This window comes from Plectropomus leopardus, chromosome 4 (assembly GCF_026936395.1).
Source record: "Plectropomus leopardus strain MGB_pleo_1.0 chromosome 4, ASM2693639v1, whole genome shotgun sequence".
NCBI classification, from domain to species: domain Eukaryota; kingdom Metazoa; phylum Chordata; class Actinopteri; order Perciformes; family Serranidae; genus Plectropomus; species Plectropomus leopardus.
In genome coordinates, this window is record NC_142179.1 from 15,183,141 (window position 1) to 15,207,326 (window position 24,186).

The 24,186-nt window shown below is 38.7% G+C and overlaps 1 protein-coding gene across 1 annotated transcript in view; it reads right to left on the reverse strand.

Moving 5' to 3' along the window:
- ipo11 (importin 11) overlaps positions 1-24,186 on the reverse strand; it is a 152,850-nt gene that overhangs the window by 9,654 nt on the left and 119,010 nt on the right. Inside the window, exon 29 of the mRNA XM_042488560.2 lies at positions 22,634-22,718. Within this exon, the coding sequence (XP_042344494.1) occupies positions 22,634-22,718 (85 nt within the window). The remainder of the gene's footprint in view (positions 1-22,633; positions 22,719-24,186) is intronic.

Genomic DNA, 24,186 nt, shown 5'->3' on the forward strand with positions numbered 1-24,186 from the left:
CCAGAGTCTGCTGTTATCTCCTTTGTGAGGTGTCATTTTATGCTATGGCAGAGGTGACCTGAAGAGTGCTGGCTCTAACCCTGCCAACGGGGCTTTTTACATATTTACACATAATTTAGTTACTCTTCCACTATATTGCCAGATAGAGGCAACAGAAGGCCATATGGAGTTCACTGCTCCAGGTAGCAAGGACAAATTTTTTTTATTCAGGCTACTTATTAGCCATCATCTTATTCTTTTTCTTCTTTGCATGGCTTAGGTGTTGTGGTTATATTGTGGCCGGTCAGTTGGGTGTGCTTTTGAAAGTGCTTTAATTGTGTTTGGTGTTTTCATTTGGAGAATTTTGACTGAGAGTGTACAGGGAATTTTTTCCTTTTTTTTTTTTTTTTTTAAAGGAAAAGAAAACCACTTTCAAAAAATACCCTGTCTGTGTGAACGAGGCCTGAAGCACAGAGCCAAAGTTCACCTTAAGTTTTGCCATCATGTTCCCATCCACAATCTCATCCAAACAAAGCAATTTCCCTGGTAACTCTTCTGTTTTCCACACATGATTTGGAAATTAGTAAGGCAAACTCTTTTTATTTTTTAGCATTTCTGTTTTGGTAAAGGAACTTGCAGGAATTTGTCTCCTTGCTGTATTTTAGCAGATGCCCCGAAGCACAACAAGCCTTCCTGTCTCTCAATGGGTTTTCTTTACATTTACTTGGTTCTTGTGTATGTGGACCCTTAAGAATGCAGAGAGGAAAAAAGATCTGCAGTCTTCATCACTTGATTTAAACATATCTTTATGTTTTATCATAAAGGTATGTGATTTCTATCTAAACATATTGTCGGATGTAACTTTTAGCACAATTTACTTTACATATAAACAAGGCACCAATCAAAAAGAAGCACAATGTTTCAAAGAGCTCGCAAGGATTTCCATTAATGTCTTGTAAAAGCGGGTCTTGCATGCACGCACGCACGCACGCACGCACGCACGCACGCACACACACACACACGCACACACACGTAAATCAATAGGCTAATTGAATGACCGTGTGATCTATACAGTAGAAGTTGCTGCTGTCACACATGGTTACCATGGTGAGTCTGCAAAGCCGTTTCTCCAGCGTTACTTGACACAAAACAGATACTAGGACAGATTGCGCTTTTCTCTGGCTCTTTCCCTACGGCAACTGCAACAGGTTTTATTTATACCGTTAAGGCTTGTTTAGACATAAACACAAATGAAATAAATTGTATTTGTTTTGCATCAAGGTATTTACAAGACTGTATAAATTGACTGCCAATTTCACTGCTCCTTAAATGCAATTAGATTTTTGCATCTGACTCTTTTGCATTACTGTTATTTGAGCCTATTTAACATGTGTGGTTGATTCATATTCTAAATTTCTAAATTCTTAAATCTCACTAGTCATGCAGGTCAGCTTTAACAACAAAGCTAACTATAAAAAACATCTAGCATCTAGGCTACTGAAATGAAAAGTTCACTGACATTCCTCACATTAAAATAACTGATGATAAATCACAAGAGTATTAAATTGAAAAATAAAGCAACACTTAACCAGGCGGCACTAAGAAAGAACAGGTCACCTTGGTCAGTGAAAAAGCATTAAACACATCAATCAATAACTTCTGCTAATACACTTATAATCGCCTCTTTTCTCCCTGAGTCACTTTTCTGTAACAGATAAATGTCTTTTTTTTCAAGAGCAATGGTATATTTCCACAATAAATTATCTTTGGAGGAGGTCCTGTCCTGACATTTCTGCCAGAATATTGCTAAAATATGTCAGACTGATGCCTATGAGACAATGGAATAGGAGGGACACAGTATCAGAATACAAAACATTTAGGAAGAAGATGATTTTGTAAACTTTAAGTTTTCTGCTCAGCTATTGGTGATCAAATTTAATGGTGTTTAACACGATCAGTTCATTTGAGGTAAGTTGCACACAAGATAAAGAACAGTGTAACACCTTGAAGTTTGGATTTTCAGTAAGATGAAACAGGACAGTAATCGGGGTGTGTGGATGTGCAAGGGGAAGATAAAAGGCTACAGAGATGGGGGGGAAAGAGTAGAGGTGAGACGAACAAAGAGAAGAAAGGAGTGTTTGGCCTGTACAACAGTAGCTACAACATACTAAGTGGAGAGAAAACAAGAGAGAGAATAAACGACCATGTGATGAATCGAAGGACAAAAGCAATCTGCATGAAGATAAAGAGCACAGCCAACCTGATTGTGCACAGATCAAATGCTTCTGTCCAGGCAAAAATGCACAGGAAGGAAAGACCAGTGGAGGCTTGAGGAAGAAAAGAGATGGAGTGATGATGAGAGAAATGGAGAGAAAGAGAGTGACATCCCCCCTGCTGTAGCTCACTGATAAAGAAGCACTGGTCTTTATGCCTTGGAGAGAGTGGAAGATAAATGAGCGGCAGGATGAAAAGAAGAGAGAGAGACAGATGAGATGTGAAGAAACTGGAAGGGATTTGATAGTTGCCTAGTGAGCAGAAAAGACAAAATAAGACAAGTGGGCGAGATACTGTATGCTAAGAAGAAAAGAACTGTAATTATGACAATGATGATAATGATGATGATGCTGCTCGCCCACGGCAGTTAAAATCTGGCCGCTTTTACTTCATGTAAAATGCCAATCAGAACAAACAGGTTAAATTTGCTCCATCTGTATTGACATTATTTAGATGGCTCAGAAGTTGAAAAACATTTTTACGTGCTTGTACCTCTCCCCTGACCAGGGTTGTCCTGCAAATTAACTACAAAACTGAGCAGAGTCTTTATTAATTAACCGACATCAGAGAACTAGCGGCAATGAAAGCCTCTGCTGTGTCACTTAACACTTCTGTGCCTCAGCCAAAACGCTGCACATGATCACAACAAACGACCAACCAGCACGTAAGTTGTGAGCCGCCGCAAGAGTGAAAACCTCTCCATACCAGCAGACAACTGTAGTCTGTATTTTTCAATCAAAAAGAGACACCCGAAGTCTCCATGGTAGTTCATCAATCATCACATTACCGGCACAATCTTATGTTGAAAGAACAAAGCATATGTACTGTGCGACAGTGAACAACAACACAAACCATCAGGAAATGTTTCTACTAAAGAGCTTAATGGTTAAAGAAAAACAGTCTTACCTTCTATAACATGATAGTTTTAACCTCACTCCCTCTTGACCCCTAGCCCTTTGTTTACTTTCTTCACTTCCTGCTGTGTGTCTCGCACTACATTGTGAGACACACTGCAGCGAGTAGAGCAACACATGCTCACAGACGGTCCAACATTAATGGATGGCGGATAGTCGACATGTCGTGTCATGGCTTTTACTCAGCGCTGCTTGTGAGCAGGTAAAGACGGAAAAGCTTGCTGGGGCCAAGCTGCTAGGGGGCCCCACGGAGTCCAGCAATCATCATTTTAATCGTAATTATAAGCACTGATAAATACATACAACCAGCAGCTCGTTCTTCAGCTGGAGGGCGTGTGTGTGTTAGCTGCTAACAAGACGCACCCCCAGCATCTCAGCAGATTATACTGCTCATTTTTTCATGACCTTGAAATCGAATTTTATATACTTGCTGTTTTTTTTTTTTTTTAATCATTTAAATTTTGCTGGGTGGTTAATACGTTTTTCTAGGCAACCACTGCAGTATAATAATAATACAAATTATTAATTTTTTTAATTTAAAAAAACTAAAAAACACACAGTCTGCCAGCCAGAGTAAACCTCTCTCTCTCTATATATATATGTATGTGTTTAGTAGGAGAAAGTGAGCGTGCACATGCACTGATTTATGTAAACCAGATTTGGGGAAGGCCTATTCACTGGACTTTGTTGTTTGAGGATATGATTGAGCCTTTTTAAAAAGTCGTTTTAAAGATTTATATCTTATGTAGAGATATATGGGCATGGGGGTGAGTGCCAGAGAGAGGCTGAGGATGTCTGACGTGTTGAGAGACGGACCAACACATTGATGATTTTGCTCCATTCATGGGATTTGCGGACAATAAAAATGAATGAATGATATTCCTAGCTTTGTCATGTATATACTCACTGAAGTTGTCACAGCTTGAGCATTTGAGGTGGCACGTTGAGAGAGGAACTTTAAAGGCACGACTGTGTGATAATAAACATCAAATAATATGGGATGCAAAGGAATGTTTGAATGCGTGGATGCCGGTTTTTATGGAAACATATGACAGAGTGTGGCTAATGGATATTATGCATGAGAGTGAAAGTCTCTCTGTATGTGTGTATGTGTTGGCAGAGCTGCACTGGCCTGGTGGGAATGGGCCAGCTGAATATCTGCGGCTGACACTAATCCCATTACCTCAGGCTTCCCCTACTCGCCAACTCCTGTAGGTATCAGCTATTTACTGATGTCCCCACGTACACTGACCTGGTTAAAGAACAAACATGTACATACAGACATATACAGTATCTAGGTATAGGTACGGAACATGGTATTAAATGGGTGCCCCGGGGCTTAACTATTATAGACCCTAGTATTGTTAACATCCATTATTACTGATTGTGGCCCCAGTATTGGACTAACTATCTATTTAAACTGTCACTTTCCACCAGTTATCTCACCAAATCCTTTTAGAATTTGCAATAAGATTTGACATTTGTATATGATGAATATCTGCCATTCCCAATCCAGAGGAGAGATTTTTCTCTGTGTGAGGGGTGGGGGCAAGCTCTCTCTCTTTGCATGTAAGGGCAAACACACCAGCAATCTTTCAAAACATCGAGTGAAAGTGCATCACATACAGGCATAGAAATGCATGGCTTTGAGCTGCCTGGCTCGTAGTTCATCTTTCCCTGCCGCAGCCACCTCAGGTATTTTATGTAGAGTTCACAGAGATTTCACTAAATTGTACAAGCATGGTTTAATAATTAAAAATAACCATTAGCCAGTTGATTTACTGTTTTACTTTTAATATAAGTGAGTTCATCCTTTCCGTAATATTTATTCATTAAATATTATTAATGATGAATTATAATCAATAAATTCTCAATATGAGAGAGAATGAAACAATGTTAATTCTGCTCTGTAAATGTGGCTTTATGCAAGTTATTACCTATTTCCAATATTCAAACTCTGTGCTCTAAAGTGGTAATTTTGGCTTTTTGTTGAAGTCTCAGAGGACTCGCTGGGGTAACCCTGATGACATCACTGGGTTTATTTCTTCATACTTGACAAAGCTTCAGAGACACAGTACATCTTACAACTGTTTTCACAGGCTGCGTAGTACTGCTCCCCATTACTAGTAAACCGATCTTAATCTGTGACACTGTTGAGTCCCCCTTCATAATTAATCTATTTTCTATAATTACAATGAGCACGACTGCATTACAGGGCTTCTAAATTGCCCCAATTATAACCAAGATTAACATTTCTTAGCTATGATCATTTAAGTGATGGCAATTTAAACTAATTTGGCTACACAGTCTTGTTTTTGGCTAATTAAAATCTGTGTGTGTATCTGTGTCTTTGACCAAGGGTAATTCAGACTGTCTGAAAGGAATTTGTATATTCTATTTTAAAAAAAATCTAGCAGACATGGAGACAAAGATATCTGTGCTTTCATGTGTAACATGTGGATGTAATTGTCCTATATGATCAATACAGTCAGGATCTCATGGGGAAGAGGTTTAAATAAGGGGGATGTTGGCAGTGAGCAATTCTAGGGGCCTTACTCCAACACTAACTCTCAAAACAGGAGCTAAAAAAACTGCAGGACTGCCATTAATACTGTTTAAATTTCACCAGAATCACACAGCAAAAAGCACACGGGTCTGTCAAGTTTGAAATCAGAAAATTGGAAAATCCATGCTTGTCAGCGTTGGCTGCTGATGCATCCCATTCCTGTGCCACTTCCAACACACTGAGCTACCTCCAAGATGCCACTAGAATAAGAGGTGGCTACTTCACTTCGGAGTCTGGGAGGTCCTTCGACAGTAACGTAACACCAGGATAAAAGGCAGTGTTTTACTGCCCTCTCTGGTTGAATGTTTCAAGTGTTTCAGTATCACTACTGCTCTGTTGCACCTGTAACCACATTCAATAGTGATGTCACCATGTACTAACACTCTGCAGTACACTTCTACATCTCTGCAGCAAGACACTGCCCTGCATTTTATACAATATATTATAAAATAACATAGTCAACAATTTAAACTTTTTTAATAATTTATATTATTTTATGTAGTAATGGATGGGAAAATAAAGCCATTACACTGCCACTTCAAAATCCACCGAACTTAATTGACAGTCATTTTACCTTATAGCAAACAGGAGTAAGTAGTCTACCCGCTGCCTTGATCGTTGCATGTTTTTGTGATATTATGAGACTTTTGGAACCGAACCTGCACAACATTCACTGTGGTACATGAGTTTATATGCAGCAACATCATCACGCAGAATGTTCCTTCATGACTTCAGAAAATAGCATTTTGACACTAAAACATACATGCTTCCTTCAAAATTTCGGTTTTTGTTAAGATGTAATTTTTGACTTGAATTATTTTCTTTGAATGAATTCCAATCAGCTTTGTTAAAGGGAGCATGAGGTCGGAGATTTTAATCGCTAATGGCTGCTTATCTGTAATTGTTGTGTTTATGACATTAAAGAACATGGAGTGTGGATTCCAGCGTTTTAGAAAAGCGTTTTTTTGTCAGTATAACTGACAAAAAATACAATACAATGCAAGTTTTTCTGCTGTCAGATGAAAGCATAAGAACATATTATAGTGATTTGCAAATACACCTTTGTCGTACTAAATCACAGTTTTTTATACTTCTGCACTTGGATGAAGAAGCAAGAAAAAGAAAATCTCTAAAGGACAAAAAAGATATGTCAGTGACAAAACCTATAATCTGTGTCTGCTTATACTGAAAAATACAACCGGCAATCACACAGTTGGAGGAAATGGATCAAAGCTTTCGCCTGTTAAGAACAAGCAGAATAACCACCCATGTTTGTCAAAACATGACAGCGGCAGTAATACGAAGCAAGTAGAGATTTAACAATGTTTCTTTTGTTTTAGTACTTCAGTTTTGATGGCAAACTTTTCAAAAACATGAAACATGCAGGTGTCGATTCAAATTCATGTTTAAGAAATATTTATTGTCCCACTAGGGGCAAATTCTTGTGCAGCCAGCAGAAGTGCATTAGTGCATACCAAACACACACGTTCAACTTTCTTTCGTGAAGAATTTCATGTGTAAACTACGTTTTCAAATTTATTCACATTAGTGTGGACATGGCCTTAATACGAAGCTGAAGAGAGAGACAGAGCGGAGAAACCAAACAGAGTGAGACAGAACAGTAAGCAAAGAGATAAGGTCAAGTACATTCATCAGGGTTATTATATTCAGGGACAAAGATTGATCAAGCATACAGAAAATAGACAGCACCATTAAATAGCCATCAAGGAAGACGCAAGCGGAATTTAAAAAGTATAAGACAGAAGGGGTTGGAGCAACAGTTACAGAGAAACGAGGGCCAGAACAGACAGAGTGAGATGGAATAAACTGTCGACCTCCAACACACACCTCTTTCACCCTTTTCTGAGGTTTCATCAGTTCATGGTCTCTTGACTTAGTGGGAGGATTAGAACTTGATTGCAGTAATTTCCTTACTAAATGAGGCAGCACAAATTGTAATACCATAATTAGTATTGTACTAGGAGGCATGCATGTATGAGGCCTTTAGCAGTCTATCATAAGGGTGCACAGTACCAAACAAATACCTTAAAGTGTAGGTGTGAGCATAGATGTGCACATATACACATAAGTGCACTAAATATATATATATATATATATATATATATATATATATATATATATATATAAATGGGGAAAATATGGAAAAATTGAAAATCCCCCTCAAGCAAGCCACTGAAAAAAAGAACTCGGTAATGGTGTTTAGCAGGACAGTAGCGAGGAAGGCCACTAACGCCCCTCTTACACCAAATTAGCAGTGGTTGTTGAACTGGTTCCATTCAAAATTCTCGGTATCTTAGTGCTGTCTAGCAAACCAGCACAAGTTTCTGTTAGTGTTCAGGTCAGTGTTGAGCAGAAACATTGTATTTGGGGATGTGTCATCAACGGAAGGCGCTGTACAGACAAGACAGTGGATCACATTTATTACCCTGTGACTTTTGTTCGGTTATTACAAATATTTGCTTTTATTAGGGGTGTCAAAATAACATGTTAATTTTGATTAATTAATCCCAGAAAAAATAAATGCGGTTAGCGGTAAATAATCGCGTTCTGCGTGACGGGGGACGAATATGTTGCACTGACTGGGGATCACTGGGATCGCTTGACACCCCTAGTTTTTATCCAAAAGACAAGTACGGACTAACTATTAATAGGGGTGGGAATCACCAGAGGCCCCACGATACGATATTATCACAACACTTCTGTTATGGCACAGTATTATTGCTATTTTTAATGTTTCACGATATGCTAACCATTAATAAGACCAATGCACTCTCTTTTTTCAGACAGTTTTTCACATGATTTCTCCAGTGTTGCCTTCTCCATCCCCTCTTTTCAATCTGTAGAATATTACACGCCCATTGATGTTGTCACAGTTTGCATTTCAGGTCAAGGAAAACCTGTGAACAAACTTTTCAGTTTCCACAAAAATTTATCTTTTGGTTGAAATGATCTGAACGGTTCACATTTAGGTGCATAAACTAAAACAGAACCTGATCCATGTTGGTGGAAAAAAGGGTAACAAGAGGTCTCTTGGGACTCTTAGGAAGCTACTTTCCTACATTAATAGGACAGGAAGCTACTTTTTAAAAGTGAAGGAAGGCTCTATGGTCCTATTAGAGAAAAATTCAGTATTAAATCATAATTCTAAAGGATACAGTATGTTCGATATAAGCCACAGAGACAGACAGTAAAGCTGTTAGTGGCAGCACCATGCTGTGGGGTTGCTTCCCTGCAGATATTCCCAGAAGGCTTGTGATGGTAGTGGGTTAAATAAATGCAGTAAAACACAGATGCAGAAACCCCCCACCTACAATGTACGGTTGTAATGAAATGTCATGCCACAATATTTTGCAATTGTTTCTGAACTGACATAAGTTGTGTTAATGAGCAGCAGCTGCTCAGACTTATTTTCCAAACTTGCTGCTTCTTTCAGAACCTCGCTTTCACAAAGAAACCCACAATAACCGTGACTTCTCACTCAAGTTGACACAATCAACTAAAGCAGACTTTTCTCTGCCTCGATTTGTGGTGCCAGGAGTGGATTTGCTTGTGCTTGCCCTGTTCACATCTTCCCATTGACAATTCCAGTCCTTTTCACTGTAAAATGCAACTGAACAGCCACGTTCATCGCATTTGCTTCGGTAACTAGAGCTTGTGGTTAAGCTTACATTTTTTGGAGAATGTTAAGCCAAAAGCACAAAATGCACTGAAATGGATAAGAAAAAACTATGGAAACATACTAAGCATGGTAAAAATGTGTTAGTACATTGTATGCCTAAAAAGGAATAAACAAGATTTTTTCAATGAGCCCTGCATTGTCAACTGAACTGAATTGTCCAAGGGAACTGCCTTTGTTTAGGGATTGTAAATGTATATGTGCACAAGTGTGTCCTCAGCTCCATCATCCTTTGAAACTACTCAACTTAAATAGTTCTTCAGCAGTTCTATCAAAATCAAATCAAATAGAAACAAAATGAGTTAGAAGATAACAGTGCCACAATGTAAGAACCAGCAGGATTTTGATTGATTGTTTGACTCTTAGAAATAAAGGCCTATAAATAATTCTGGCAATATAAAATAACTTATTTTGATTTGTCAGTGCAAACCTTCACGGTGCTCCGGTGGATTTTTGCTGATGGATCGGCTGTGACTTGGAGGACTCTTACAATTGGGGCTTTGAGTGACAAGCTGGGTCAAACAGTGATATGCGACATTCTGTGTAAAATCTGCTGCGCCATCTGGCAGACACTGAAAGACCAATTTCTGCATTTGTAAGATGGGACTCGGGAGTGGAGGGAGGCAGTCAGCGACTTCTGTGGCTTGGAACTTTTTAAAATGTCATAGTTCTCATGAGTGAATCCACAGAAAAACAGAAAACACTCATACCCAGATAAAGCATCCTAACTACAAAGGTACATTTTTAATTTATTCTGATATATACTTAAAATATAAGATTTATAATCAATGATTTCAATAGATTAGAGTGCAATGTCATTTGTGAAACAAGGCAACAACCATCTAAGTTGATTTACTTCAGTTTATAACCTGTGATTTCCCGACTTTAATGTAGAAAGGTTCTTTTGTTACTAGTTCTTTGTCTGCAAAGGTTTAGCAGTGATGTACACACTTTCCAGTTTCTGACTTTCAAGATGTTGATGTCTCTGGGCATCGAGTGCTCATGTATGTTTGAGGCAAGAAGAGTACATCAGTTTCATGACTTTTGAATGATATAGTGCATGCACATGATAGCTCTCACATATGAGCATGCAAATGCATGACAGGATACACACTTCCTACTTATCAGCTGCTGGAGGTAAAGCCAACAATATGTTGCAAAGTGCCAATGTAGGCAAAGAGAAGAAGACTGCATGCTAGCAAACATGGGTGTTAATAATACAGGATTTCAAATTAGAATTGGCTTTCATGTTTTATGTGTTATGTCATGTTAACATGTTTGTTTGTTTCCTGTTACCAGAAGGGTTAACTCTATTTAAACTGAATCAATAGTTACATTTTCAAGTTTTTATCAATTTAAACTGTTATAAAAATAAATAGGAATATACCATTAAAAGAAGTTGTTGAGATCAATTCATTTTTGTTACTGTTCAAACAGAGAGAGGGACAGATTGATTTCTACAAATAAAAAATTAAGTTGAGTATTCAAGTGGTGCTATCAGACAAATTCCCGTCCTTTGACAATACCACTGAGATATCGTCTTTGTTTTTCTGCCAGCTCATTTCCCAAGGAGAATCTTATTGTATTTGTCAGTGATACATAAAAGATATAGCTTACTAAAACATAACTTAATGATACAAATAGAAATTCCCGCTGCAACTGACTACATTTTGAACAGTTTTCTAAGAAATCGTACAAAGTTCATGTCCTGGTCAAATCTGAACACTCAGTGAATAGGTTTTCCATTTCAGGTCAGAAATGCACAAAGGATTCCACCATGCTGGTGTAAAAACACTTAATGTCAAAGAGAGAGGATGTGTGCGAGTTGCTTGCTCAAAAATGGACAAATTTCAAGTCAAGACACGGACTGAAACAAATGAAATGTGACTGTTTTTAAGCATTAGAATCTAGAAAGGAAATAACATAAAAATATATAAAGATATTCCTTTGACTTCTGTAATGTAATTTATTATTTAACTATTTTATACAAATATACATTTACTGTGCAGAGGGTACTAAATTCAGTGTGCATTGCTAGCTGTAATATACACCTCTGGTTACTTTTTTTTTAATATTACATGCAATGAAGACAAGTATATTTTCAGCAGCTGCAATGAGTACACAGTCTGTGTACATGGGGAATCTGCTCTACGAGGTGAGTGCCCACCTCTGGTTCTCTCTAACACAAAATTATGTTAACTGCATGTACAAACTTAAGTGAGCAACTAAGTCAGTCTGGCATGTAATCTTAATCGCATGCAAACTCGTGTGAGTTTGCTACATTGTGCTGGACACCACACACTCTGTCGGCTTTCTGTTTGAACAGCATCTGCTGTGCAAGTGCCAGCCTCACACTTACTGCTCAATACTAAAAGAATTACATTAATAGGACAGTTTATTTGCCAATACAGGCTTCACCCATAACAGCAGGATGGTTTTGCAAACAGTATCGAGTGAACATTGCATGCCTGTAATCCCTCTTTAGATATTACTTTTGAAATGCAATCAATATGCCAAGGGCTGATGTACTGTACATTAACATTTGCTCTCAGTCAATCAACCTTAATGCTTTATTTGATTAATTAATGCACCCATCCTGAGCAAACACCATTTAGTAAATCATTTTGTTACTTATCTGACAAGCCTTGAATGTGAGTGAATAGGGATAAGTAGGAGAAAAAACATGAATCAGTGTGAATCCAATGGATTTTTCAGCGCTCAAAGCAAACAATCAAAATCACAAGTTGGCTTCCACTGTAATGAGCCACATGCAGAAAGAATAAGCTTCACACTGGTAATTAAGATGTATTAAGATCAATTTACCAACCAGGAATTGTCAGACCAAAGTTCAATTATTCTCATTACTTGAATCACACTAATTAACGTGCAATAAATCCAAGGAGCTGACAGTACAAAATACTAAGCACACTTCTGGCTACATCATCATCCGATCAGCACAGCTGCAACATTATCACAAAGACAGGCAGAGATGTAAGTGGGCAAAAATGATTCTAGCATTCCCTGTTGTGTGTGTTCTACATTTTAGTATTTTCAGCAGCAGGTTGCAGTCTTGTTCAGATGCCTCCATGGAACAGCTTAATCAGAATAGCAACACTATGATAAATGTTAAGGACTGCTCTGATTGCCATCTCAGATCCCATCGTGCACAACCTCACAGCGGTTGTCATCTATACCCCTGATTAGACCCCTGCTCAGGTTAAAGATGGTCATGGTTATGATGGAATTACGGGAGCTCTCTGAACTCGATGTATTAATAAAGCCCAATATACACTGCAATTTTAGGCTGTCCCAGAGAAAATATGACCAACGGGAAAGACCCTAACCCTAACCCTACCTCACATAGTAGGTGGGTTTCCATTACAGATTTGTGCAAAAGTTAAGTGATATTCTCAAAATTTCATTAAAACGCAATTGCAAGTTACACAAAGTAGTTCGAAACTACTACTGCCATCTAAATTAACTTTTTTTTGCTAATCTAGTACACATCAAGGCATTTCTTCCATACACAACTTTGACATATTACACAGTTATAACATGCTACATGCTTAATTTTACATCAAACTTAGTACAAAAAAGTGTCTATTAGTATGTTATTCTGATCAGACCCACTACAATTATGAAGAGAAAGCAAAAGCTGTCATGGCCGTGAAACAGCTGGAAAATACAGCACTGCACCTAAATTGCCAGAATTGCATTGTATTGCCTCTTGATTACCTCGCTCTCGCTCTCCCAGGGACAATCCGTTAAGGACGGCTTGCTCTAGGCAGCTTTACAGCTGTGCCATATTTTTCCAGTTTTATCATGACTGCACTTATTGGCAAGGCATATTCAGCACCTTGGGAAGGTTCCTGCATCCTTCATCTGATTTAAATTTGACACAAATTGCCAATATAGTTGCCAAAAAATATATTTTTCCTTTAGCTTTATGATGCACTTTCTGTAATTCTTGAAAACAATGAAATTGACTGGACTGTGGTTGTGATGTGCCAGATACACATGAATGTAATTTTTCAATACATTCAACCTAAAATCACAAAACATGAGGATGTCTAAATACTCAGGCAGTCAAATACTTTGTATAACAATTAGAGAAAGATTTATCACCAACTAGGTTGCCTTGGTGTTTCGTATATCCATTAAACATACAACAAAAAAGTATTCACATGCATGTCTGTTCTGTGTATTTAGATCAAAAGCAACAAAAGACGGAACAGAGTCTAAAATAAAGGAGTCATATTCCTTGTATGTGCATACGCACTAGACCAATAAAGCTGATTTTGATTTAATAGGTATAAAGGTACACAATGCCAGCCTCACACCTACTGAGATACAGGTTTTAGGCCCTTGAAATACCACCCATTTAATATACATAATATCTAAATTGATCCTCCTAGCATACTATACCTGCTGTGTGTAATTTGGGGTTAATTAAAAAAGTAGTAATTGGCAACATATCTGCAACCCTGCCACACTCTAAGAACCCACAACTCCCAGTACTCTCATGGACAAATGGCTGTAAAGCTGAGAGGCAGCAAAGATGGAAACTAATTTTGATGGCTCTGTATGCCTCAGGCAGCACAAAGGAGAATCTTTATATCTTGTGGTGCAAAATAACACTGTCAGAGAGGCCTGTTATTCAACAAAACCAAATTATGCTGACACTGATGGTCTACTTGAGACTAGGAGCAATAATAAAGCAAGAATGGCAAGTCTTCATTACTAAAGCTTTGTGTGGCCCAGAGTGAATTGATAACACGCTGAAGCTCATTTCCTATAAATATAAACCTACAGAGGACCTCTGGAGTCAGTTTGATTGTTCATTAAAATGAAATAATGAAAAACTGTTGAATAACAAAAACAATTTCACGATTAATCGGTACTTCATCAAAACCTCAAAAAGCATTTTCAGTTCACAGTGAGCAACAACAGCCACTGGGTGATAATAATAAGTATCATTTCCTTTCTTAAACATCAAAGCTTGCATATTCATGTAATTGTTATATTTAAGGAGACTGAATCAGTCTTATTGCTAATCTACACCGAATAATGAAAACGAAGGAATAATTTCATTACTAATTAATAAGTGCTAGAAAATGTTTTCTATTCACTGTGAGCAATAACAGCCATGGGGACACAGTGTAATAGGTATAATTCTTTATCTTACTCTTTTCAAATTTCAAAGCATGCACATTTAATAAGATGCCCTCTCAAAGGCTTGTTCCATCAGCAGAAGTTTTACTAGAGGATGTCCTCTGATTGGACTTTTTACTTAAGCCCCATTTGGACTACAGAGGGAGGGTGAATAATCTCCATGCTTCATTACTCTCTGGAGTTTTTGCTTAGATTTTAGGTATTCAGATTCTTATCAAAGCCTTGTTCAGATTCTTCTTTATGTAATATGTTGAATGCAAATATATTCACTACATATCCATAACATAAAATCCACTACATTTTTGGGAGTTTTTTTCAAGAAAACATACAAAAAATGTTTTTTGTTACTGTTGATAAAATTGCATAATACAAAAAAGTAAAGTGAGTATTTGCTCTCCTATGCTTAAGTTTGATGCATATAGCATTAGCTGACTGTGCTGGATTTTTACCACAATATTTACCTGAAAAAAATCTACAGTATTTATTCTGCATATCATTAAAGAATGTATGTAGGGTTTAGTGGCATACAGAAGTGAGGACTGCAGATTGCAAATAGCTGAAAGTTCTCCCAAGTGTGAATTCCTGTTTAGATTTGTTTCACTGTTCATAGTTCAAGGGGCCTTTAGCAAGGGCCAAAGTATCCCCGATGGTCTCTTCCTCTCAAAATAAAGGGAACAGGTTATTTAAACCAGGAAACACACAGAATAAAGCAGTTTCATGCAGCCAATCTGTGTTTTTTCAAAGCTGGTCATTGCAGGGGAGCTACTAACTAGGTGCCTGACTTAAAAAAAAAAAAAAAAAGACGCTGCAACACAGCAGACTACATGGACAAGGGCCCGCTCTCTATGTAGATATAAAGAGGTAATTAAAAAAAAGACAATTCTTATTTTCAGGTGACTATACACTAAAAATACTTATTATTTCATATTCCATTTCTGCCAATATATCCTATCCCAATGGTACTAAACACTGGACGTTTATGTCAATATATGGACCGTGCACAGCACATTTATAAATGTGGCTAAGCAAGTAATTGACACACTCTGTCCTTAAACCCTGTCTGCTTAGCTGCAACCAACTTCTGCTGCTTTCAGAATCACCATATGTATACTATAATTGTTCAATTCAAAATTAGTTTGATCATCTGTAAATCTGGAAACAACTGTTCCAACTGTGAGCCTAATGTTTCTTATACTATTATATGAAGCCACCATTACCAATACCAATGGTAGAACGACGCACTGAACGCTAACTCATTAGCCTAATTGTCTGGAACAAAAAACTCATCAGTTACACATCCTGAGCACATGCTTTAAATGACTAAACCAAGCATTCTGTTCAAATAAATCGAAACTACATTAAACTAGAGAAGTGCACTCAGTAGAGAGCAGATCTCTGCTGGGTGTGTCAGAGGGTATGTGGGTGCGGATCTGGGAAAGCAGGACAAGTTGTGTGTCCAGCCTGTATGCATGACAGTGGTGGCTGAAGAAGAGACATTATAAGGGGTTGTTCAAGTAGACAGGCTCTATAAAGAGAAAGTAAAGGTTTTTGTAATTTTTGTCAAAGGAATAGGGGTCGATCTTGTCACCATTGAAGATCTTTAGACTGAAGGAATAAATCTGTGCAGTTATTAATATTTACACAGCCCTTCCTTAATAACTTCTGCCCTTAAAAAATGCACTTAACTCCTACACACTCTAATACAAATTGTACAAGAATTGTTTATGTGAACAGCAGTTTTTCCCACAGAGAAAAAAAAATGTCTGGCTGTAGCTGACCTGATGACATTCTGTGTCCTCTCTCTGAATTCGGACATTTTTGTGGGTCCATGAACACAGCTCAGGGGGAACTTTGTCCCTCAGCAGCAGTCTGAAAAGTTTGAGTCGTGGGGTGGATAACTGATCCATTGATCCAGTTTGAGCTGATCAGATCGATGGATGAGAGGAGCGGCTACTGCTTAAAGCAAACGACTCAGTGCAATTAATGATTAAGTTTCACTTTTACTGCACCAGGCATTCTGCTGCTCCATCTGTGCCCACAGTACGCTCTGAGAATGTGAGAGAGTCGATAACCAAGCAGCAAATAATTTGCGCTCCAAATTAACAGTCCAGCTCCAAATATATGAAATACATAACAGACACAAAGTAAATGTGTGAGAAACCCTGCGAACAGTCTGCATGGATGGTATCTTAGCCAAGTAATATCTAGCTATGCAAAAAGTTACATACTTTTTGTTTTGAGGTATGCCCATGTCACATTTTTATGGCTACATGTCTGAAAAGCCAATTTCTTAATACTTCAGGAAAAAAAACAATATTCTACAATTGCATGTCTGCTGTTGATATCACTGAAGATGTGAAGGACACATTTTTAAGTGCTTATTTCAAATCTCCCCATATAGTCCATAATTCATTCAATGAGAACTGCTTTCAAGCTTTCACATAAGACGTGCAAACCACGATGCACCACAATAGCTTGTTTTTGGCCCATGTTTGGCCAGGATTCAATTGATGAAACCACATCTGGCTTTTATAACTGTTCAGTGATCACCGACCCCCCCATTACATCCCTCTTTTACCTGCACAATTGCATGTAATAGGTCACCTTTGTCTCTTTATTTCCATACTGGAGTCTAATCAGTCATTGGCACCTCCTCACAGCACAACAAGCTGTATGCGTGTTGTGCATGTGCGTTAGTGTGTAGTAGAGAAGAACAGGCTTGAGTGGGTGTGTGCCTCCACAGCACAACAGACGGAGCCCATGTCATTAGTACCCGGTGGAAAAAGTCTTTGATGTCACCTATCTCTCTTCTTGTTTGATGGTGCTGGCCTTATAGATGAAGCAAAAGAATCAAATGATGCATTATGTACCGAGGCCCAAACACAGCATCAGTTAGCCTAGTCTAGTTGCCTGAAATGCTCAGATCAAAGTGAGGGGCCCTTACAAATCCCAGACAAGATAGAGTGGAACAGTCAACAGCTTCCAAAACACAAAACAAACTCCCACTTCATGCCCAGAAAACATGGCAAGTCAAATTCAGGGACAAATCGGGAGACAGTAGCAGTAGTGGGGTAGCCTCTCGTGACATGGGGATTATTAATCTTAGAGCTGCACCCTTTAAAACAACTTCTGAATGGAATGATAGATGGAGCAGAACGCTGAGTTATCCAGGACATCTTAATCATCTTAATCTTCTTGAAATAGGACTAACACACACGGATAACTTGGTTGAAAGTTGAGCTACTCTGTTATGTAAACACCTTAGTCAGACTTTAACTGGACTCTCTGATCTGCGCGTGCTCCTAGTTGCCACACTGACCTCCTTCGTGTTTACAGACAGGGACTGTTCATCAGTTATGAGGGGGGAAGGGGTGCTACAAAATCAGTCAGGCATTAAAAAAAAAAAAACAATGTAAGCAGGGACTTGTAGGGACTTGTGTTTTTCATTTTGGTTTTTGTAAGGGACAGACAGCTTTAAAGAGGGTATTTTATATTTGTTTAAAAAAAATCACACTCTAGCAAACTAGATGTGGATGTGGAGTAGTGGTAGTAGTAGTAGTAACTAATCAATCAATCAATCAAGGCAGAGTTTGCTCAGGGCCATGTGCAGTTTTCCACACAGAAGTTATGATTGTGATTCGGTCTATAGCACAGACTATATAAATAAAATAGGTTCATAGCAAGTAGCTGAAAGGGGGAATATCTCCACCTGCCTTGGTGGAGTCAGACATACTTCCTCAATAAATCCATTCTCCCCTGGTGCTTGTATACTGGGAAAAGGACAGTAGTCCAGTAAAATGGCCCAATCAAGCTTTCACCGCAGCTCGACCAGTCTGTGCATGTTAATGTACTGAATTTGGAAAACAAAGCACTTTAAGAGCCAAAGACTTTTATAAAGGTATGAGGTGCGGGCGACATCTAGCTCACTAGGTAGAATGTGCGCCTCATATGGCTGAGGCCTTTGCAGCGGCCCGAGTTAGAGTACAGCTTGTGGCCCTTTGCTGCGTGTCATTCCCCCTTCTCTCTCCCTCCTCACTGTCCTGTCAATAAAGGGAATAAGGGAAAAAATAATCTAAAAAATAAAAAATAAAAAAAAAGGTATGAGGAGCATACTGGGTGTGTTAGGTACAAATGCAACTGCCAAAGCCCGATTGGGCTTGAGTCTGACAGAAGTTTCTCATGGCTGATAAGCTCCCACAATCAGCGCACATGCTACACTGAGCGGTGGTCAGTGTACCCCGTGTCTCCACAATGTGTGTTACATACTAGGTAGCCGCCAGGTTGCACCTTCTACAGTCTGCTGCTTCCTCAATCCATCTGTTGCACTTGTTTTCAAAAAAAGTATGCTTGACGGGGTTTCAAACACAATTTGAGTGTTTATATCCTTTTGGTAGAGAGCTGCCAACAGTTTCACTTAGTGGTTGTCAGTAACCATTAGCTTAAACATTGTCATACGTGGTTCACTGGTAATGTATTACCAGAATGCCAAATGGTCATCAATAAATATAGCTAATGTGAATTTTGACTGTCAGGCTAATTATGTTTTAATTAAATAATGTCTAGTATGATGACATATTGTCCTGCTAAATTGGGCCAATTTTCTAAAAATATATAGATTTTACTTTAAAATTGAGTTCAGAACAAAATTAAGAGCACTTGCACATCAATTTTGTTCTATTAGTACATTTAGAGAATAACTTAATAATGATTCAAATGGGGTGCCCCTGTCTCTTATGGGTAAAAACACCAGGTTTCTGCTGGAGCTTTTGGTTCCATCTCTTTCTCACTCATTTCCTGTCACATCTCTACTATCACTATCTCATAGTAGGCACAAATATATATATATATATATATATATATATATATATATATATATATATTCTTTCTTTTGTAGCAAAAGTGGAGTAACGTTAGCAATGCTTTAGTGTTGTTTTTTTATTCTTTCAACCATTTAGTGTACTCGCCAGGGAAATTCCTGTATAATTCTGATGGCATTTCAATAATATGTTCAGCGTCATCATTAAAACAATCTAGGATAAAATCTTCTTTATCATAAGACTGTCCATACTGCTGTATAACATTGTCCTCGTATTACTTTAAGGCCTCTAATACAACGCTTTTTAGCCAGTAAAGTAAATTTAAATACTGTATCAATTAAAAATGTTAAATGCCCATTTCCTTTTCGCCTTTGTAGCACAAATCAGCTTAAAAACCACTTAGTTTCTAACATCATCAGCAAGAGTTTCATTTTTTCAAGCATCCATTTAAATGTCTGACTACAAAGTTCATACATATGCAATACATTGCATTTTCAACTTTAGAAGTTGGAAGTCACAGCCTTTAAAAGAGCTCTGCTCTGGAGACATCCATGTTTGAGTCCATAAAAAAGAACAAAATGTTTGCTACAGAGTTGTGAGCTGCAGTACAGTCAGTGTCATCTTAAAGGCAAATTATCTAGCACAGATAGAGAGAAGCCAGACAAGGTAATAACTACCAGAGGGGAAAAGGTCCAAGGGGTCAAACTGGACAGACAAGAAAAAAAAATCACACTTTGAGACTGATATGAAAGAGTTTCTTTAGAAGCTTTAAACTAGTGACAAAGTGGTGAGGAAAACACTGGAGTGTGTGTTCAGGGTAATTTCATATTTTATGTAAAATTGCAGGTGCCTGCAAGGAGGCAGCAAAATCTAATTCAACAAGACAAACTTGTACAATCATACAAATATCACCTGCAGGCAGAGAGACAGTGATGAGACTACCTGATGAGGGGACGCTATACGAGAATAAAGTGAGAAAGTAAGATAAGGACAGATGATGGAAGAAAAAAGGTTTGGGGTGTATGAGGAATTAGCAAAGATGACAAGAATGGATGAAGAATTATTTTACAGGGACGTGTACCTTGGTAGAAAGTTTTGTTTTCTCTCTATTCAATATACTATGCTAGGTATACACATGCAGAAATCAATATATCCCAGAGAGAAGAATTATACTTAAAAACACAATCTCACTGTAAGGTCTAAGGCTCAGTGACAAATTGATTTTACAGATTAATTCCAATTTGTGGTTTAGAACTGTAACTTTTTTGGCCGCTCTCTTTGGGCTTCTGTAGTTTACAGTGGACTGCATATATATATACACACACACACACACACACACACACACACATAAAAAGGGAAGAACATAGTGCTCAGTCAGGGAATCATGACTTTCCACGCACCTGCGTGGAAAAAGGAGTGAGTCAGCTCTCTTTCCAGGACTTCAGTTCTAGCACCAGTGCTGTGCATAAAGGTAAGCCCAGCTATATCTATTTGGTATTGCTTCACTTCCCCACTTGCTCCAACTTCTTCATTCCCAGAGGGATGACATTTCACGTCCCAAGTGCCAGTTTTCATATCCAGGCTTCCTACCTTTACCTGCTGCCTGACTGGCAATGCAGCTGACCCCAACACCTAACCTTACAGACATACATTGCGGCTTCTCGTGAAAGTTGGCTGAACAAACGTTATGGACCACTAAGCGCTTAGCTAAACTTAAAATATAATTAATCAGTGTGGATGTGACTGCTTTAAATACTAACACAAAATTACATGTTGTTTTGATTGATTCCTCACAAACTGCATTGTCTGAACATATTCATCAAAGTGAAGCACTGATGCACAAACAAGACAGTTTGGGGTTATTATTTATCACGAGAAAGTGCTAGAGCAAACTACATCATCTGTCTCTCACAAGCTCTTTGAGACTAGCACAAACATACACATTTGTACACACACATGCTATAACACAGATATGCACACATCTGCCAAGGAGAGCAGCCACGAGAGAGCCTAACTGAAGTCAATAAACGCTCGAAACTGCCACGGGTCTCCTTCCTCATTAACTTTCTCCTCAAACTGGAGACTGTCTCACGTGGGCAAACCCGTCACACTCACACATGCGTTCAAGCACGTCCCCGAGCACACACACCCACAAATGTTAAGAAGCAGAGAGAGGTGCGACTTTAAGTCTCCTCTCCTCTATTCCCTGGAGCAAAAAGTCAGGGTCTGGGCTGAGGTGATAAGTGCACTGGGATGCCGCCCAGAAAATGCACACATACATACACACGCACGCACGCACGCACGCACGCACGCACGCACGCACGCACGCACGCACGCACGCACGCACGCACGCACGCACGCACGCACGCACACACACACACACACACACACACACACACACACACACACACACACACCACTCACAGTGCGAAGAGTCACACAAAGTCACACTAGTAAACAAATACAGCTGTATTTCTTCTGCCAAACACCAATGAAATTAAATTTGTATATAAATTCAATTTGCTCAGGCACTCATTTGGAGAAGACCACTTGCACACATACACGCACGCACGCACGCACGCACACACACATACACACAGAGCAACATCAAATTAAAAAATATTTTACAGTGTGAAGTAGTGTTACATTTACTGAGCTTCCACAGTGTGACAAAGTCGCAGAAGAATGCATGCTCACGCATACACGCATCATTGTACTGTTTAATTGGTATACATCCCCCACCTAGGGGCCATTTATAGGTACTCAACATCATCCATGCTCACCTTAAGTGACTGAACATAAGGCACGCTACAATGACACATGCTGGCATCCAGGGGCCATGTGATTTTGTGGTGCGCTGCATGAAAAGCTGGAGCAGCTATATAAGCTGAGAGGAGGCTCTGAGTTGGTATGTGACTAACGAGTGGAGTGACCATCTTTCTCTGTGCTTACTGGAGAAAGCTCTCTGTTTAGCTGTCCTGTTTTTAAGCCTCATGTTTATTTCTGTGTATGTAGGTTGAGAGGAACAAAAGAACTGAGTCAAATTCCTTGTATGTGCACACATTTTGAAATGAATACACATTGTTGTGGACAAAATCTTACAACATTTCCAAACTAATACTGTATATCAACAGATCATAAGGCTTTAATCATTGCAAAATTGGATCCCTACTGTATTTTTATAACTGTGTGTGCGTGTGTGCGTGCAACTGACCAGTTTCTTCCTCTTGTCCTGCTCAGTTGGCGGCTCCTCATCATCACTCAGCTTGGGCTCCTCAAAATGGCTCATCAGCATGCAGCTGCAAACACAATAATATTCAACTCAATATTAATAACCACACATAAACCTGCACAGTAGGAGACAATTTCAGAACAGGCGGTGTGCACACACACACGTGGGCACACAAAAAAAGGCTGAGCCCTCTGGCACTCGAGTACATAGCTCTGCCTGCTATTCATATTGGTTCATCAGCATGCAGGGAGAATTACAAGCGAAACCTTTGTGCTCAGTCCAAAGTCTGCGTAAGGTCTTTTATTTCCTTTGTCCTTTTTACTTCATCCTTATTGTGAAGAGAGATAAGGTAGTGGGGTCTGCAGTGTCACATTTGGTGACTTTGACATGTAGCACTGGAGAACTCGTGATCAGAAATTTTAACTAAATTCTAACTAAACTCTAACTAATGAAGTTAACAACAAAAAACTGGAGAGAACAGGTTTTTAAGAAATACAGCTTATGGCAGTCTTCAACCAAATGACTTATCAAGCAATTTCACTGTGGCAGACAAATCTTCAATGTCAGAATAAAATCATGAGAGTTTTGCTAGAGCTGTGGCGCACTCTCATGATCGCTATTGTTTGATATTATGTTTAACATTGTCAACAATTTATAGGTGCACTCTCTCCAGTGCCAAACAGGAAGCAGCAAACCAGATAGACAGAAAAAATAAATAGGTGCCTATCTATGACCAGCAATTATTTTGGAGAGGACTCTTAATTTTTCAAACCATTCTTTTTTCATTTCCACAATCTCCTCCCATTATTTAAATGGGAGGAGCTAACCAATGGAGGCTGGCAGCGAGTGGAGGCAATGAAATCTAAAGTGTAAAGTTTAGCTTAATAGATTATATTGATGCGAAATGGACAAGAATACTGTAGACATCCACATTACCATCTTGTCTTTCTAGAGTTATGTGCTTTGCAGACATGTAAGGACTTATTAACATGTCATATTTCTCAGAGGGAGTCTATAAATGGTGACCCTGCAAGACTCCAGCCTTTGCAAAATCTGAAAACCCATGTCTTTCCCTGTGAAAGGATGTCAGACTTTAGCCTCTTTAAAGTCTTTTCAAAGTCTTGTGAATAGTAGATATCAGTAACTACTATCTGGTGTTTCTCTTTGGGGTTAAACATGCCTTTAAAGAGGCTTTAACTGCTATTTCTTCTGTAACGTGTGAAATTACAATGTAAAACAACGAGACAATGTGAAAGAGGTTACTCGTACCTACAGGGAATTCTAACTCAAATATGCAACCTCCCTCTTCTTTACAGAGATTTATTAAAAGTTTTGGGTTGTGACTTTATTGTTCTGATTCACTCACACCGATCGCATATCATCGTTTTCGGCAGCAGCAGGCAGCTGTTTTCAGTGAAAGAACACAGCAGACAGACACAGTTAACATCTAGCTGGTGAAAACAGTGGATCATTTAGCAGCTAAAGAGCCGGATATTTCCCTCAGGAGTTGGTCATCAAAACAAAGTTAGGAGAGA